This window comes from Lithobates pipiens, unplaced genomic scaffold (assembly GCF_037356315.1).
Source record: "Lithobates pipiens isolate NorthernLeopardFrog02 unplaced genomic scaffold, aLitPip1_a1.2 Scaffold_18, whole genome shotgun sequence".
NCBI lineage: Eukaryota > Metazoa > Chordata > Amphibia > Anura > Ranidae > Lithobates > Lithobates pipiens.
In genome coordinates, this window is record NW_027507758.1 from 136,950,262 (window position 1) to 136,967,197 (window position 16,936).

General features: G+C 41.6%; 1 protein-coding gene across 1 annotated transcript in view; it reads left to right on the forward strand.

The window, feature by feature from the left end:
• The window catches only part of IGF2R (insulin like growth factor 2 receptor), a 211,975-nt gene that overhangs the window by 92,580 nt on the left and 102,459 nt on the right, over positions 1-16,936 (forward strand). Inside the window, exons 12-17 of the mRNA XM_077486170.1 lie at positions 2,039-2,179; positions 2,272-2,415; positions 5,186-5,317; positions 7,696-7,843; positions 7,927-8,104; positions 9,410-9,525. Of these exons, the coding sequence (XP_077342296.1) occupies positions 2,039-2,179; positions 2,272-2,415; positions 5,186-5,317; positions 7,696-7,843; positions 7,927-8,104; positions 9,410-9,525 (859 nt within the window). The remainder of the gene's footprint in view (positions 1-2,038; positions 2,180-2,271; positions 2,416-5,185; positions 5,318-7,695; positions 7,844-7,926; positions 8,105-9,409; positions 9,526-16,936) is intronic.

Below are 16,936 nucleotides of genomic sequence, written 5' to 3' on the forward strand. Positions count from 1 at the left end.
ACCGCAAGTTATAACAGTACCTCTTGTCGGGAAGGGGGTTGCGAGCATCCCATTCCAGAGTCCCACTGGCCCGGGCCAGTGCCCCTTTCTCTACACAACAGAGGAATTAGAATTGTTCCGTCCAGGGTATTTATATCTGGTCAAATTTCTGTGGGCATCCTCTGTTCGTGTAGGTCATTTTATACATAGGTAATACAGCATTTATAGTGGAGTCCCATGATTCTACCTTGGGAGGGAGGGTGAGGCCCAGTTCTTAAGGACTTCCTTCTTGGCATAGAATAACAAAATTGAGACCAGTATCTTCGTGTACCGGGGTCTCTGGTCATCCTCATGGATGCCCAACAGAGCCTGTTCGGGCAGCACTGGTAGCGTTGGTTGTAGGCAGATGTTAAATATTTACATTTAAAGTGATGCTAAACACACACACACTGTGTAATTTACATCTGTCACTTATATTTCTGTATATAAATACCAGTGAAAGGAGCAACACGCTAGTACCTCAAAGGTGACCATGTAGTTAAAAGTCCAACAATGGGTATATGATGAGTAATGGGTCTGCAGGTCAGGGCTGCCACCAACATCGGCCAGAAGCCAGAAATCCAGTAGTGCTGGGAAAAAAAACCAAGGAGAACGCCTGTGAATAAATAGTAAACACTTTAATTTAAGAAAAGCAATATCAACTCACATGAGAGAAAGCAATGCTGCACATAGGTGAGCTGGATACTGTCAGGTCTCATTCAGAGCGAGGCTTGGAACACACGTGACGACGAGGGGCTGTGGCAGTACGAAAGCTTGGAAATGCGTCCCATATTAGTGACATTACAGCCCCGCGCCATCACTTGCCTTCCAAGCCTCTCTCTGGATGAGACCTGACACTGCACGGCTGTCTCCCATCTTGCAGCGGTGAACAGCGAGGACAAGCAAGGAATAGCAGCGCTGAACGCCTTGGCTCTGACATCTCACTACTTCAACCACTCCCTGGATACTGATGTTCTAGCAGGACTCCTATCACTAGTGAGAAGCGGATCTCACCATAACCCCATCATCCATCCTGACCCTGCTCTTGGACAGTATCCAGCTCACCTATGTGCTTTTCTTAAAGTGTTTATGATTTGTTCAGGGGCACCCCTCTCCTTGTTGTGTTTTATTTTATTTATTTTTTTTATTTTTTATTTCTGTATGTGGATAATGGCACTGTCATCTTTTTAATAAAAGTTCTAAGTGTTTTTCCCAATTGATATACAGCTGTTACATGACCGAGATCTTTCTCAGCCTGTCTGCAGGGAAACCTAAGCAGGAGCTTCTAATTCTCTGCTTGCTGGTCACATGTTCAAAATAGAAAAAAAAAACTGCCTTTGAAATACGGAGTAAAAATAAATAGAATAAACTGTTTTGATTTTAAATATACATTTGTATGACAATTTAAATCTTATTTTGTTGAAATATCTTGGTGTGGGTGGATTTTTGCTAGTCATAGGCTGTGTCACAGCCTTCCAGCCTGTGTCTTGGAATAAGAGGTAGATAAAGCCTTCACTAATCTACATGTAATATCCCACCCCCCATTGTGTTTAGCTCGTTGGTGGGCTGTCATTTACCACTCTGTATATACCCACATGTGTGACTTTATTGTGACATGAGCTGCTCAGATGTGATAGGAAGGAAATGCTCAGCATAAAAAATAACTCACTGAAAAATGAGCGTGTGCAGTGTTGCCACCGCATCTGCAAAATCTTTAGCTGAACTGGGGACATGGACAATAGGGGGAGATAGAACAGCAGGATCGACCAAGTTTTGTTGCAGAATAAAGAAAAAGAATCTCAAAGTGCCTGAGTATGAACAGCATGTAATACAGCATTTATTGATAGTAGTTTTTTTTTGTTTTTTTTTTTAATGTGGGTTTAATGACACTTTAAAAACGCCAGGGTGAACGACATTGTACATGCCTTTTTGTTATTAAACGATTAACACTGACATATTTAGAATGTTTTCACTGCAAATAGTACACTGCATTTCCTTTTTAATTTGTGAATTCTTTCAGAGTCCAGCACAGCTCAGAATTGGGAGGCTTTGAACACTAACCCTGATGACAAGAATCGTTTTTATATTAATGTGTGCCATGAGGTCTTACAGAGAGGAGGTGCTGCGGGCTGTGAGGAGGATGCTGCAATTTGTGCAGTGGGTAAGAATTGGGAATTGTAATACTATATGCCAGCTATGTGTTTTATTTTTGTTGGGGTATTATACTTTATTGCTTTTATTGTTTTCTTACAGATTCCGAGCAAAACAAAAATTTAGGGAAGTTTTTGTCCCCTCCAAAGCTGGTTGGCGATCACATTGTACTTGAATACACAGAGGGTTCAGTGTGTGCAGAAAAAAAGAGAATTCAAACCAATATCACGCTTATATGCAGTCCAGGTATCGTGTATCCTCTGTACTTTATTCTATTTCTTAAATACATAACTAGTAAAATTTAAAGGGAAAGTTGAGACTGATTAGCAATAATTTTTAGTTATAAGTTTAAAACCATTAAAATTGATGTAAAGCAGCTTATTTATATTTATCAGTGTTTTAGAAACTTTTTTTTTTCATAATCTCTAGCGGGCAAACAACTGACAGAACCACTCACCCCCCCCCCCCCCCCAAGCCTGCTGTCTGCCAGTCAGTCCACCGGCACATACCCCATATAGATGGAGGGCATCTGAGGAGCGGCAGCAGGGATTGGGCATCCGAGGCACATGGATTGGCCATTCAGGCATCGGCGGGGACCGGGTAACCAGGCATCGGGCAGCAGCACTTTTCCTCCTCATTTCTGCTATGCGTCTCCTCCCCTCCTCCTAGGCATCCAATAGGATTGCTGTTGCAACACACCTGGGTGGGCTACGGATGCATCCTCTGCGACCCGAGCCCATCCTATTTTGAGGCCTATTGGAGCCGCTGGCTCTAATCGGGTGCTTCAAAAAACAAAATCCTGGCCACTGTAATTCATGCGCCCGGTGCCCTGAAAGGACGCATAAATAGGGGGTGGCCAGGGATAGATTCATCCTATGCATGAATCTATCCATTGCATATAGGGGGTGGCTTGGAGAGAGGGGGTGGTGCTCGGTCTCCCCTGATGGATGGACCGCCCCTGTTTATCACTGTGAAGTTTCTCCCTCCCTACAGATGCAAAAAGTGATGGGTAATTCAAATTTTTGCTTTTTTACAGGAACAGGGTGTGAGCAGGGAATCTTCCACTGGGGGGTGACAAATATCCAAGAAGGGGTATCCCATTGCTTTTGAGAGATCTCCTCTTTCTTCTGTGCCAGCAGGTGAAAGGCAATCTTTACCTACTGGACTAATATATAGATAGATGGATAGATATATAATCATATATATATATATTCACACACAAATGTTTGTGTGCATGGTGATTGATGGTAAATCCATTCTACTGGAAAGAATTATAATTTATGGCCACATAGTCTAAGGTAGAGGTGGTTTTGCAAGCATTTAAATGCTGAGCGCCTGTATAAGCGGTGTTTCTTAAGCTGTATGTGCGTGATTCCTTATAAAAAGTGCCTACAGACACTAGACTGCAGCCAGTCAAGCTCATAATATCCAACCACAGAGCTGTCATTAGTATAAAAATTGTAGAAACAATGACATCTGTACAAAACATGTTTCTTGTTGGTTTGAACAGGTTTTATTTTATTATTATTCATAAACAACAAGCATATATTCATTGAGCTGAAAAAGAAGCTGGCCAAACCAAAAAGGGTAATCGGACCCTTTGAGCACCTGCGTATAGGTGTTTAAATTATTTACCACTTACTATCCTAGCTCATATACTGTATTTACACATTATCAAGAACACAAGCCTATTGCTAGATGCTAAAAGCGTGCAAGAGAAATGCAGCACATGAGAAATAGAGAAAATGTGCAACAAAGGAACTGCACAAGTTTCACAATAACCAATAAACAATATTGTAGAATAAATCCGCAATAGGGTTTTTTGTTCTTGCCCCGAACTTGGCACTAATAAAAAAAAAAATGTGTGTGTATATATATATATATATATATATATATATATAAAAAAAAAAAATGTTTTTTACTAGCAAATTCTATCAGAAAAAAATGCTTATTTGCATGAGGCCTATTACAGAAAGAAAGCACTCTAATGTTACGCCTCAATGTGCATGACCACAAAAGCTAACATTGAGGTGCTTTTACAAGCGTAAAGAAGCGATAAATGCCAGTATAAGCGGCATTTTTATCTAAAACTCTATGTGCGAAAGGCCTTCATTTAAAGTGATATTAAACACACAATGTTTAATTTATATGTCCCTTCTATTTCTGTATGTGGATGATGGCACTGTAATTATTTTAATAAAAAAAAAAATCTAAGTACCTTTTTCCTAATCGATATACTGTTGTCACATGAGACAGATCTTTCCCAGCATGTCTGCAGGGAAACATAAGCAGGAGGAACTTCTAGTCCTCTGGTCACATGTTAAAAAAAAACGCCTTTGGAATACAGAGTAAAAATATATAATTAATTATTAAATAAATTATTAATATCAATGAAAGCGATTTTAAGATGGCATACATATATATATATATATTAGAAATCAAATCTTTATTATTTTGTGGAATTATGGTGTGGGTGGATTTTTGTCAGTCACAGGCTGTGTCGCATCCCTGCAGCCTATGTTTTAGAATAAGAGGAAGGTGAAGTCTCCATTAATCTACATGGTATATTCCACCCCCATTGTGTTTAGCTGGTTAGTGGGCATGGAGGAGGGAGGGAGGGAGAGAGGGAGTGGGCTGTCATTTACCACTGTGTATAGCCCACATGTGTGGCTATAGTCACATGGGCTGCTTAGATTTGATAGGGAGAAAATGCTCCGCCTAGAAACTCACTGGAAACTGAGCATGTGCAGACTTGACACCACAACTGCAAAATCCCTAGCTGAATTGGGGACATGAACAGAAGGGGGAAATAGAGAGCAGCAGGATCAACCAAGTTTTTTTGCAGGATACAGAAAATGAATCTCATAGTGACTGAGTGAGTATGAGCAGCATGTAATACACCATCTATAGATCGGTGTGTATTTTTTTTCATTTATTTTTTTCATGTGGGTTTAGTGACACTTTAAATTACTTCTGTATCACATCTCTTTAACGACAACATCTGCGTTGTTTTCAGGAAACCTCGAAAGTCCCCCTATACTGAAGCATTCAGATGACTGCCTGTATGAGTTTGAGTGGAACACTGCTGCAGCCTGTGTCCTATCCAAAACAGAAGGAGATAATTGCAGAGTGTCTGATCCTCATGTTGGTGAGTTTATGCAACATTTGGTCTTTGTTTTCTCAGCACACATGATCTTGTTTCATAAGCAGCTTGTAAAAGTTTTGAAACGCCTTCATTATTGTGCAACACATTCATTTCAATGTGATTTAACTACTATCAGCCTAGTCTAAAGCTCCACCTTCTGGAGCATAACACAGAATATTAATAAACCATATTTCAAATCTAAAAAGATATATATACTTTTTTTTATTTTTATGGTTCTAGCCAAAATAAAATATGAATTTTATACAAAGCACTGCATAAATTGTCGGTGCTATATAATTACCAGTAATTAATAAAGTATACATGTTTCACTTTTTAATATTTAATAGATGGAGCCTAAGTACCATAAATCTACTTGAAGCCACCAGATTAGCTGCACAGGAACCTTTTTTTGTGTCACAAGGATTTAATAAAGCCCAACACCTGGCTAGAAGAAGCAAAAGAAACCCTGCAGGGACCCCACACAAATGCTTCTAGGGAGAGATGAAGAAGTTGAAATGCTTCCCTTTTGGCCTGTTTCTGTGCTTGAGCTTGTATAAGAGCAGTGTGACCAGCAAGCTTTTGCAAAGTTTCGAGCTGCGTTTCCCAGCCTCTAAAGTGACCTTCAGCTCCTGTTGGGAAATTTTATACACCGATTTTAATGGGAGTGTAGATTGTCACTTTCAACAAGCTTCAAGTAGTTCTGAAGCCTGCTAGCAACTTTTTTTAAAGTGGCAATCTTCACATTCATTAAGTTCTGTGTTCAACCTTCACAAACTGGAGATACAGTAAATGGTACATTTAAAATGTTCAACAAATCTTGCGGAAAGCTTTGCAAATGCTTTGTCATAGCTTGCCGTTGACACTGCTGTTATACAAGCTGATGCCTGTGTGATACAAACAAATGGCCACCACCCCAGCCTGTAGCTTGCCTTTGCAGCAAGGAGCACATAGAAGGGTGACGCATGTAAAAAGCAAAAAAAATAAAAAAACGCAAAATTTCAAGCTTGCTTACTAAGGCAGCCTGCTACAAACCGATTGTCCTGTCTAACAATTCATGTTAAAACCAGGAGTTTAGTTTGCACGCATTTGCAAATATATGCGTAAGTTGCAGAGGCAGCGTTACAACACCCTAGTGTACTGCAGTCCTAACTATAAATTTTGGAAGCCTCCAAAGTTGGAACACATATAATAATGGACCGGTTGGGGGCAGGTATGTCTGGAGGGAGCCCACTCCTCCTTAAAGGCACAGGGACGCACTGGACACCCAGCATGGCAGTGAATTGATGGGGGGCACACTGGATACCTATGCTGCCATTGTGATATTGCTGGGTGTCCAGTGTGTCCCTATGCCTTTGAGGGGTGGGCTCCCTCGGCATACCTGCCCTCAATCTATCCATTATTATATATGTGCTCCAACTTTGCAGACAAAAATGTATAAACAAAATGTATAGAGTTAGAACTGCAGTACACTGGGATGCCATAACATGGCCTCTGCTGCTCACGCATATATTTGCAAATGTGTGCAATCTAAACCCCTGGTTTTAAAGTGAACTGTTAGGACAATTTAGTTTGTTGCAGGCTGGCTGGTAAGTGAGCTTGGAATTTTTCTTTGTGGTTTCTTGGCCTGTATGAAACGTGCCAACCCCCCACTCTGGCGCTGTCTTTCTCTTCCTCCAGTGCTCTGGGCTGTGAGCAGCCTCTTGGCATCATCACATACAATGTTAGGCTATTAACCCAGCATTGTACATGGAGATGGCAGGAGTGGGATTGCACCTGGGAGCACCTTAGAGAGGAGGCTTTTCTGGTCTGGTCATCCTGCTGGAGCAAGGAATAGGGTTAAGTATTACAGCTTATTCCTCTAAACCTAGACAATTGCCATTTAACCCGTGCTTAAAATGTGTTTTCCACTCTGATTTAATGATGAAAATCGAGGCTGCTTTGTGCAAGTCCATGGCACAGAGCAGGTAAGTAGAACATGTATGTTTAAAATAAAAAAGTGTTTAATATCGCTTCAAGTTTCATCCCCAGAAGGATCATGGAGACCTTTATATTCTTTTACAGGTTTTAAAATATTATTTTTCCCTTTTTAATTTTGTTTTATAGTTTTTAGATTTGTTGTTGCTGAATACTAGTACCCTTTAAAGTAAAAATGCAAAAACAAATAAGGGAACTGCCATTGCTTTACTGCATTGGATTTTAAAAGGGCAAGCTCTGGAGCTGTCATTTTGAGTGTAGATATACTAGTTGGTCAGTGTGTGTGTGTGTGTGTGTGTGTGTGTGTGTGTGTGTGTGTGTATATATATATATATCTCTATCTCATACCGCTATAAAAAGTATTTTTTTTTAATTGTTTATCCCTTGTTTTTCTTCTATTTTTTCAGGTTTTTACTTTGACCTGTCACCACTAACCAAGAAAAATGAAAGTTACAGTATTGCTGCTGACCAGTATGACTTTTATTTAAATGTATGCAGCAATGTAACACAAGAACCCTGTGACACTGGCTCAGGAGCATGTCAAGTAACAAAATCGTAAGCCATTTTAAAATTTTCATCATTTTTGCTGCATGTGTAAAAGTAGTATTGGTTACCAGCAATGTGTATATCTTTTTTAGGAAGAGTGGTCATTGGAATATTGGTGTAGCAAGTTCCAAACTTTTATACTATGATGGAATGATCCAGCTAAGCTACACAGGAGGAACACCCTACAACGATGATAAGAAAACCCCTCGCTCATCGCGTTTTACTTTCTTGTGTGATAGAGATGCAGATATTGGTCAGCCAGAATATCAGGTAATCATACCTGTACTGGGGTCTGGTGCGTTTTGTTGTATTTTTGATGCTTTTTAACTGCGTGCCAGTACAGTGTGGTGTGTGTTTTTTTTTTTTTTTGTTTTTTTTTTTGTTTTGTTTTTTCTGGAACTGAATATATACATTATTAGTGCTTGAAAATATCCTCAGGTGCATTTAGTACCTTATTTGTAAATTAGGTTACTTAAATCAGATTCCAGACAAATGCACATTTGCGAACTACCTACTAGAGGATTTAGAATTCTTATAAAATAGTCTAAAGCTGCATTCACACCTGAGCGTTTTGTAGCTTGAAGCCTGAAGCTACAAAACGCTAGAGGGGGGAAAAAAAAATCTATTCTCAATGGAGACTGTTCACATCTCCGCTGCAAGTCGCCTGAAGCTCAAACAAGTTCTGGACCCTTTTTTGTCACTGGAATCGGGCAGATTTGGGCGTTTTTTTTTTTTTTCTTTTTACATTGGTGATCTTTTGCCCTGCACACGGTAAAAAAACACTGTAAATGTTCACGATTTTCTGCCTGAAAACGATACGCTCAGGTGTGAATGCAGCCTTAATTCAGGTATTACGGCCATATCTCTATCCCCAGTAGCACGGTTTAGTAAGGGCCTATTCACACTAGAAATTTCACACCTACTGCATGTTTCTTCCTTGCACATATGCATATATTTGCTGTGCATTTTTATGTTCGTTTATGTTTTTTTCTATATGCCTTTGTCATGTGAGGTCACTTCTTTGTTTTCTTTCCCTGGGCTTCTGTGTGCACTGTGATGCCTTGCAGTGTTTTTGTGGTGCGGAAAAATGCAGCATGCTGTACTTCTTTTTTTTTTTTTTTTTTTTTTTAACTGCATTGCAATAATGTGAACAATGCCCATAGGGTTACATTGATTGTGGACTGTCTATGCAGTTAAAGTGCAGTCAAAAATGCAGCCGACTACGTTGGGTGTGAATGGGGTACATTCATTTTGTTGGATGTACAGTGAAAGAGAGGCTGTACTTGATCCTGTAAGAAAATTGACAGCGTTAGACTGACAGCACTGTGCAAATGAATAGAGACCGAAATGGCTCAGGGTGCTGACTCCTTTTTATCACCCTTTTGTACAGGTGATAACCAAAGTTAAACAAAAGAGAGAATAAGGTATTTATTGTAGGTTCAATTAAAATTCATAACGAGAATACAGTATTATCAATTGAAAAAAGGATTAGAAATGATATATTTGTGTACTGAAATGTAACAAGTCCCCTATGAAAAATGAGTTCAGTGTTTTTATTTTTTTCTGGAATATTAGAAAGAAGACAATTACACATATAACTTCAAGTGGTACACTAAATATGCCTGTCCAGCACAGCCTGTGGAATGTATCTTGGTAGATGAAACAACAAATAAACAATACGATTTATCCAGGTAATGGTAAATTTATATTTGTGTATTTTTTCTTTTTGTACTATTTTAAACACTTCCTGATTGTATAACACACGTGGTGGCAAGAAAAGTGGGCCCAACCGCTGCACATATGCGCCAGAGGTTGTGTGCGGAGAGTGCGTTCACTGCGCTGACTTAACTGTCTGCAGCAGCACTTGGTCATAAATTCTTCTGCTGCTGACTCCCGATCATGTGACCCAAGAGCCGCTCATGGCAGACACGTGATCAGGAAGGCACTCTGCCTCCTGGCATTAAAGTGATTGTAAAGGCAAAGTTTTTTTTACCTTAATGCATATTATGCGTAAGCTAAAAAACCTCCTGTGTGCAGCAGCCCCCCCCCCCCCAAAACTTACCTGTGGCCCATCTAGAGCTGTGGTTTTGCTCAAGAGACTTGGCTGTCTGGGACTCCCCTCATCATTGGCTGAGACAGCAGCGTGATGTCATTGGCTCCTGCTGTTTAAGTCAGTGAGCCAATGAGGAGAGAAAGGGGGCAGGGCCGCAGCTCCATGTCTGAATGGACACGCAGAGCTGTGACTTGACTGGGGTGCCTCCATAGCAAGCTGCTTGCTGTGGGGGCACTCAACAGGAGGGAGAGGCCAGGAGCATAGAGGAGGAACCCGAGAAGAGGAGGACTTGCGAATCCCACCTGGTTACATCGCTGGTGAAAGGCCTCTGCATTGGTAGATACATCTTGATTTACCTTTCTGCTTAACTGACACCTGTCATGGGTGTCTGATCAATCTGATGAGTAGGATGTTTGCCTAAAACTGGTGGCAGACGGCACTTTCTACTTCCTGAATTTGTTCATCACTGTGCACTTGATTGAGGAATCGTCGGTGGTGGCTTGTGAACGTTATTAGTGAAAATTTACATTGGTATTTGAACACTATTTGATTGCATTATTATTTTTGTTTCTGTTTTTGTTTATACGCATTTGAGCGTGGTATGAAATTATTAATTTTCATTACATCCCATGCTTTCACAAGGGATGTTGTTCATCCCTTGTGATGGCAATGAAGTTGATAAAAAAAAAAAGTAAAAATAAAATGGCCCATGTAAAAAGTTTATAATAAAATAATTAAAGCGCCCCCATTCCCCCTTTTCAGATTAGGCATTTTTTTTTTATTTATTTATTTTTTTTTTTTTAATGGCAAGCCATAATTCTGCTTTATTACAACATTGTGCTTTTTTTTTTTTTTTTTTTTTGCTTAGTGATACTAAAGGTATTACCGTATATATGTCATGTTTTTCAGCATTTTTTTGTGCTGAAAAAGCCCCCTCTGCTTATACTTGAGTCACTGTGCCCATCTGTAGTCTCATGGGCCTGATTTCCCAGTGCTGTGACATGCAGTCTAATCGGCGGCATCCCGTGTAAAAAAAATCCCTGCCTTCTCCTCATCCGTAATAGGCGGAACACTGACTCACTGATGGGAAATTGTTATACCGTACGACCGCCAACTAGACTGACTGCATGTCACAGCACCGGAGATCAGGTACATGAGGCTGTAGATGGACACAGTGCAGGGAGATGGGCAGAGTGAGGCATGCAGATGGGCATTATTGACCCTCTTTTCCACTTATAGTAGCTGCTGAATTTCTCACCCTAGGCTTATACTCAAGTCAATAAGTTTTCACTGTTTTTTGTCCTAAAATTAGGCCTATACTAGAGTATATACAGTAAAAAAAAAAAAAACATGTTATACTTACCTACTCTGTGCAATGGTTTTGCCCAGAGTAGCACTGATCCTCCTCTTCTAAGGTCCCTCGTCTGCGCTCTGGGCTCATTCGCCCTGCTGAGTGCCCCCAGAGCTAAGCCACTTGCTATGGGGCCCCTCTGTGTGACCATTGACTGTGTTTGACAGCAGCTGTTGGCTCCTGCTTTTGTGTCTGAGCCAATGAAGAGGGAGAGAGCCATCTTGCACATCACTGGATTGAGATCGGGCTCAGGTAAATATTAGGGGGAGCTGCATACAGGTTTTTTACTTTCATGCATAGCCTTCAGCCTTTGGAACCACTTTAACCCTTTGCCAACCACGCTGTCGCCGAAAGATTCCTACTGCATGGTTGTTCAGTCATGGGAGGGCATCCATTGATGTCCTCCCATTCCCCCCCCCCCCCCCCCTGCGTGCTTGTGCGTGTTTTGTGATTGCTGTGTCCTTTGGTGTCCACAGCTGATCAAAGTAAAGTGTCAATCACAATGACCCTTTACCATGTTATCAACTGTGTCCAATCACAGCTGATCCCATGTACACAAATGGTGGTTATCGGCATTTCCTTTCCATAGCACTGTCACTGTGCGAGGAAAGGAAAGCCAATAGCCGGCTATCCAGCGATCGCACACATTTACACTGATCATCAGTGCAGCCTCAGCGCACATTATTGCTTATTTGCAAACTTATAACAGAAATGAAGAGAAAGGTGCGTTTTTTTTTTTCTTTTGTTTTCAAAATTTTTGTTAAGCAAAAAATAACCCTGTGGTTATTAAATACCACCAAAAGAAAGCTCTATCTGTCTCAAAAATAATTATACAAATTTCATATCGGTACAGTGTTGCATGACCGCACAATTGTCATTCATAGTGTGACCGTGCTGAAACCTGAAAATTGGTCTGGGCAGGAAGGGGTTGAAAGTGCCCATTAGTAGAGTAGGCAAGTGGTTAAATGTGCCTATACTATATTCATTAGATTACAGTTGCAGCAACATTGATTTCTTCCCTGCGGCCAGCACTGGCTGTCAGTCATGTAGGGAAATGTTTTAGAAAACCTTGTACAGTTGCTCATATTATTCTTCTAATAAGCTTACGCTTGGAGTGGGTCTGTCAGCACTCCCTTTGCCCCTCTTTATAGCATACATAATTGAGATGCTGGTGCCGCAAGTTGTTCCTGCACATGGTAAACAGTTTTCCAAAGTCAAATATGCAGGAATTTATTGGATTCAGTACATACATTTAACCATGCTAATTTGCATTCTTTTGGTAAATCCACAGAGGAAATTATAACTGTTATTATACAAAAAACATTTTAATAATGTTGATGTAGCACCCTGGGGTTTAGTCGGGGATGCTCCTCACAAATTTACTTGCCAGGAGTAGTTACCCTAGTCAATTGTTAAAGACCCATTGATTTCTCCTTAAGCTTGGCCTGGTTGTACTTTTCTAACACTAGGTGGCCACTAGGTGGACGGGCACTTTGTGGTACTAGATATGAGAAGGACAACTCAAGGCCAGGTTATGGTTATATGGGGTATCTCAGCCAATGGGCAGGGATTTTCTTGGATCCCTTGGCCTGCTGGGAGGGCCTATATATCCGAGTGGAGTCAGGTGATTTATGTTCTGTGCCACCTGGACGGCTGTCTGGGTGGAAGTGTGTTGTGTGCCCCGGGCTGCTAGGCCGGAGATTGGGCCTATCCTGGGGGCATCTGGCTGCTAGGCTGTGTGAGGTCCTATCCGACCAACCAGAAGTGATGGTTCTGTCGGCCGCAGAACCTATCAGTGGTCGGAGGTAGAAGGGAAACTGTCTCCACAAAGGGACCAACAACCTTATTACCAGGTACCACAATGAGTACCAGGGCAGCATTCTCACTGAACGGATGGAGAATCGGAAAACTTCAGGCAGGTGATCAAGTCAGAGACCCAACCAGCAGAGGTGATGCTTGCAGAGCAGCCTTGTGAGTCAAGCTAGGGGCTGAGCCGGTTAGCAGGGGTGTAGTTTGAGACGTACCTGGAGCACCAAGCTAGGTACCCAGAAGGGAAGTGTGGGTGATGTTTGAGGGAGGTACCACCACAAATATTGGAGGAGCTCAAGGGATTCATAGTCAGTGAATCAGAGGGTCTATTGAGACACCGGGAGCTCAGTGTTGAACTGTAGTGAAGGTACTGTTACATTTGAGTTAGGAACTGTTAGACTGTTGCCATAGGGGGCAGCATTCCTGCATGTGCCGATGTGTCACCTTGCTGGGGCCTTTCTCTGTAAGGCTGTCCTCCCATTGAAGTCTGAGTCTGCCAATTGAATTTGCAACTACTTAAGGGTGTCCTGGCCCTGGCCCTAACCCTCTTTCCCCCAAAATATAAAAAGAACTGTTAAGCTAAATAAAACCTCTTTTACATCCAAGGAGTGTCTGGCACCCATTAACTTTGTCCACCTTGCCTCGCAACCCACCACATACAGAAGGATGATGTTGTGGAAATTTTATGAAGATGTATTTTAATGTATTGTTATAAGAGTCTCCCAGTGTTAGAGCTCCCACAGCCAGCTCTAAAGAGCTGATTGGGGCAGACTGACGCTCGTTGAGATCCGTTTGGTAGTGAAAAGCTCCTTGGGGATGTAGAAAAGAGTTTGCAGAGTGGGGACATGTCCACCAGCTAAGGGCCCCTGTGTGATGCACAGAACGATCGTCTGGTGGGGGTGTGTTCGCTCTGCAAAGACATTATTGGTTTAACGAGTGTGCGCTCGTGTCACCCCTGTGTGCCTGATCGATATATTTGTGGCCCCATTAGTGTACACCTTCCAATAATCTCTCGTCAACAAGGACAGTAGAATAGTCCGGGTATGCGTTGTTCTCTGGAACAATGTAGAATAAGGATTCACAAACAAATGATAAAAACGGGATTCTCTGAATCGTTGTGGTTGGGGGAGGTGTTCATAGTCTCGGGCTTCCTGTGATCAGAGACAGGGACCTGGAGATTGTGCACGCTGCCCCCACCCAGACACTCCCATACGACTCCCCTAGTCATTTTTGTATTTCCTTTGTTGCCATTTATCCAGTGTTACATCTTTATATGGTCATTTCCTGTGATGTCATTGTGTGTTGAGGGAGTGATTGGCTGTTGTAGCCATTGCTTCCTGTTTGTTATAGCTTTTGTGATGTTGGAAATAAAAGCAAGGGGACTGCTAAGAAAGGCAGTGATGCTGAGATGAGGACGTAAGAATGTGGTAATGTCTGTTTACTGGGGAATGGGGAACGAGGGGAGACATGGGATCAAAAGGTTACATTATACCATTATGGTGGAAGAGTGCTTATTAGCGCAAGAGAGTAGTGGAATATCCACAACAATGTTGGCTATCTTTGGCTGGGAAAGTTCTCATTAGACTGGACGAGGCCAGAGACCTTGCTGCATTGAATATTACCTTTTTGGTGCTTTGTAGTTGAGAAACTGAACACTGTTTAGAAGGACATCGTCTTGTGTAAAATCAAGATTTGGACTAATATTGGCTTTAGCAGCTTTAACCACTTTCAGACCGGACCATTTTGCTGGTAAATGACCAGAGGTCTTTTTACACTTTGGCACTGCGCTGCTTTAACTGGTAATTGCGCGGTCATGCAATGTTGTACCCAAACAAAATTTGCGTCCTTTTCTTCCCACAAATAGAGCTTTCTTTTGATGGTATTTGATTGCCTCTGCGATTTTTATTTTTTGCGATATAAACGTAAAAAGACCGCAAATTTTGAAAAAAAATGATATTTTCTACTTTTTGTTATTAGAAAAATCCAATAAACTCAATTTTAGTCATACATTTAGGCCAAAATGTATTCAGCCACATGTCTTTGGTAAAAAAAAAGTCAATAATTGTATATTTATTGGTTTGCGCAAAAGTTGTCACATCTACAAACTAAGGTACGTTTTCTGGAATTTACGCAGCTTTTAGTTTACGACTGCCTATCTCATTTCTTGAGGTGCTAAAATGGCAGGGCAGTACAAAACCCCCCCAAATGACCCCATTTTGGAAAGTAGACCCCCTAAGGAAATTGATAAGAGGCATGTTGAGCCCATTGAATATTTTATTTTTTTGCCTCAAGCGATTGAATAATGACAAAAAAAAAAATTTTTTTTTTTTTTTACACAAAGTTGTCACTAAATGATATATTGCTCACACATGCTATGGGCGTATGTGAAATGACACCCCAAAATAAATTCTGCTGCTTCTCCTGAGTATGGGGATACCACATATGTGGGACTTTTTGGGAGCCTAGCCGCGTACGGGGCCCCGAAAACCAAGCACCGCCTTCAGGCTTTCTAAGGGCGTAAATTTTTGAGTTCACTTCTCACTACCTATTACAGTTTTGAAGGCCATAAAATGCCAAGATGGCACAAAACCCCCACAAATGACCCCATTTTAGAAAGTAGACACCCCAAGCTATTTGCTGAGAGGCATGTTGAGTTCATGGAATATTTTATATTTTGCCACAAGTTGCGGGAAAATTACAAACTTTTTTTTTTTTTTTTTTTTTTTAACAAAGTTGTCACTAAATGATATATTGCTCATGCATGCCATGGGCATATGTGAAATGACACCCCAAAATAAATTCTGCTGCTTCTCCTGAGTACGGGGATACCACATATGTGGGACTTTTTGGGAGCCTAGCCGCGTACGGGGCCCCGAAAACCAAGCACCGCCTTCAGGCTTTCTAAGGGCGTAATTTTTTGATTTCACTCCTCACTACCTATTACAGTTTTGAAGGCCATAAAATGCCAAGATGGCACAAAACCCCCACAAATGACCCCATTTTAGAAAGTAGACACCCCAAGCTATTTGCTGAGAGGCATGTTGAGTCCATGGAATATTTTATATTTTGCCACAAGTTGCGGGAAAATTACAAACTTTTTTTTTTTTTTTTTTTTTTTCACAAAGTTGTCACTAAATGATATATTGCTCACGCATGCCATGGGCATATGTGAAATGACACCCCAAAATAAATTCTGCTGCTTCTCCTGAGTATGGGGATACCACATATGTGGGACTTTTTGGGAGCCTAGCCGCGTACGGGGCCCCGAAAACCAAGCACCGCCTTCAGGCTTTCTAAGGGCGTTACAGTTTTGAAGGCCATAAAATGCCAAGATGGCACAAACCCCCCCCAAATGACCCCATTTTGGAAAGTAGACACCCCTAAATTTAGGGGTACACTAGTGAGACTAGGTAATAAATGGCGGGTGCCCTGAAACTATAAAAAAATAACTAACCAACCAGCGTCACCTGTAACAGTTATATGGTGATCACTGGTGAAAGGGTTAACTAGGGGGCAATCAGGGGGCTTTATGCGGTAGTATATGGGGGTCCCTGGCGCTATAAAAAGCTGCAGCGAACCTAAATACCTACCTGCCTAACTAGCGTCACCTGTGACACTAATACAGCGATCAGAAAAATGATCGCTTATTAGGCTGGGTTCACACTGGAGCGATGTGGGAACGCCACGAATGCGCGGCGGGTTCCCGCATCGCATGCCTCCCGGCGGCAGTTCACACTGCCCTATGCGAACTGCTGGGAGTGTCAGTGAAATGTTACTGACACCCCCAGATCAGTTCGCATATCGCAGTGCGATCTGCAAACTCGGATCGCATGGTGTGAACACCCATGCGATCCGATTCTGCTGCGGGCCAAAAAAAGGGTCCCGTGCG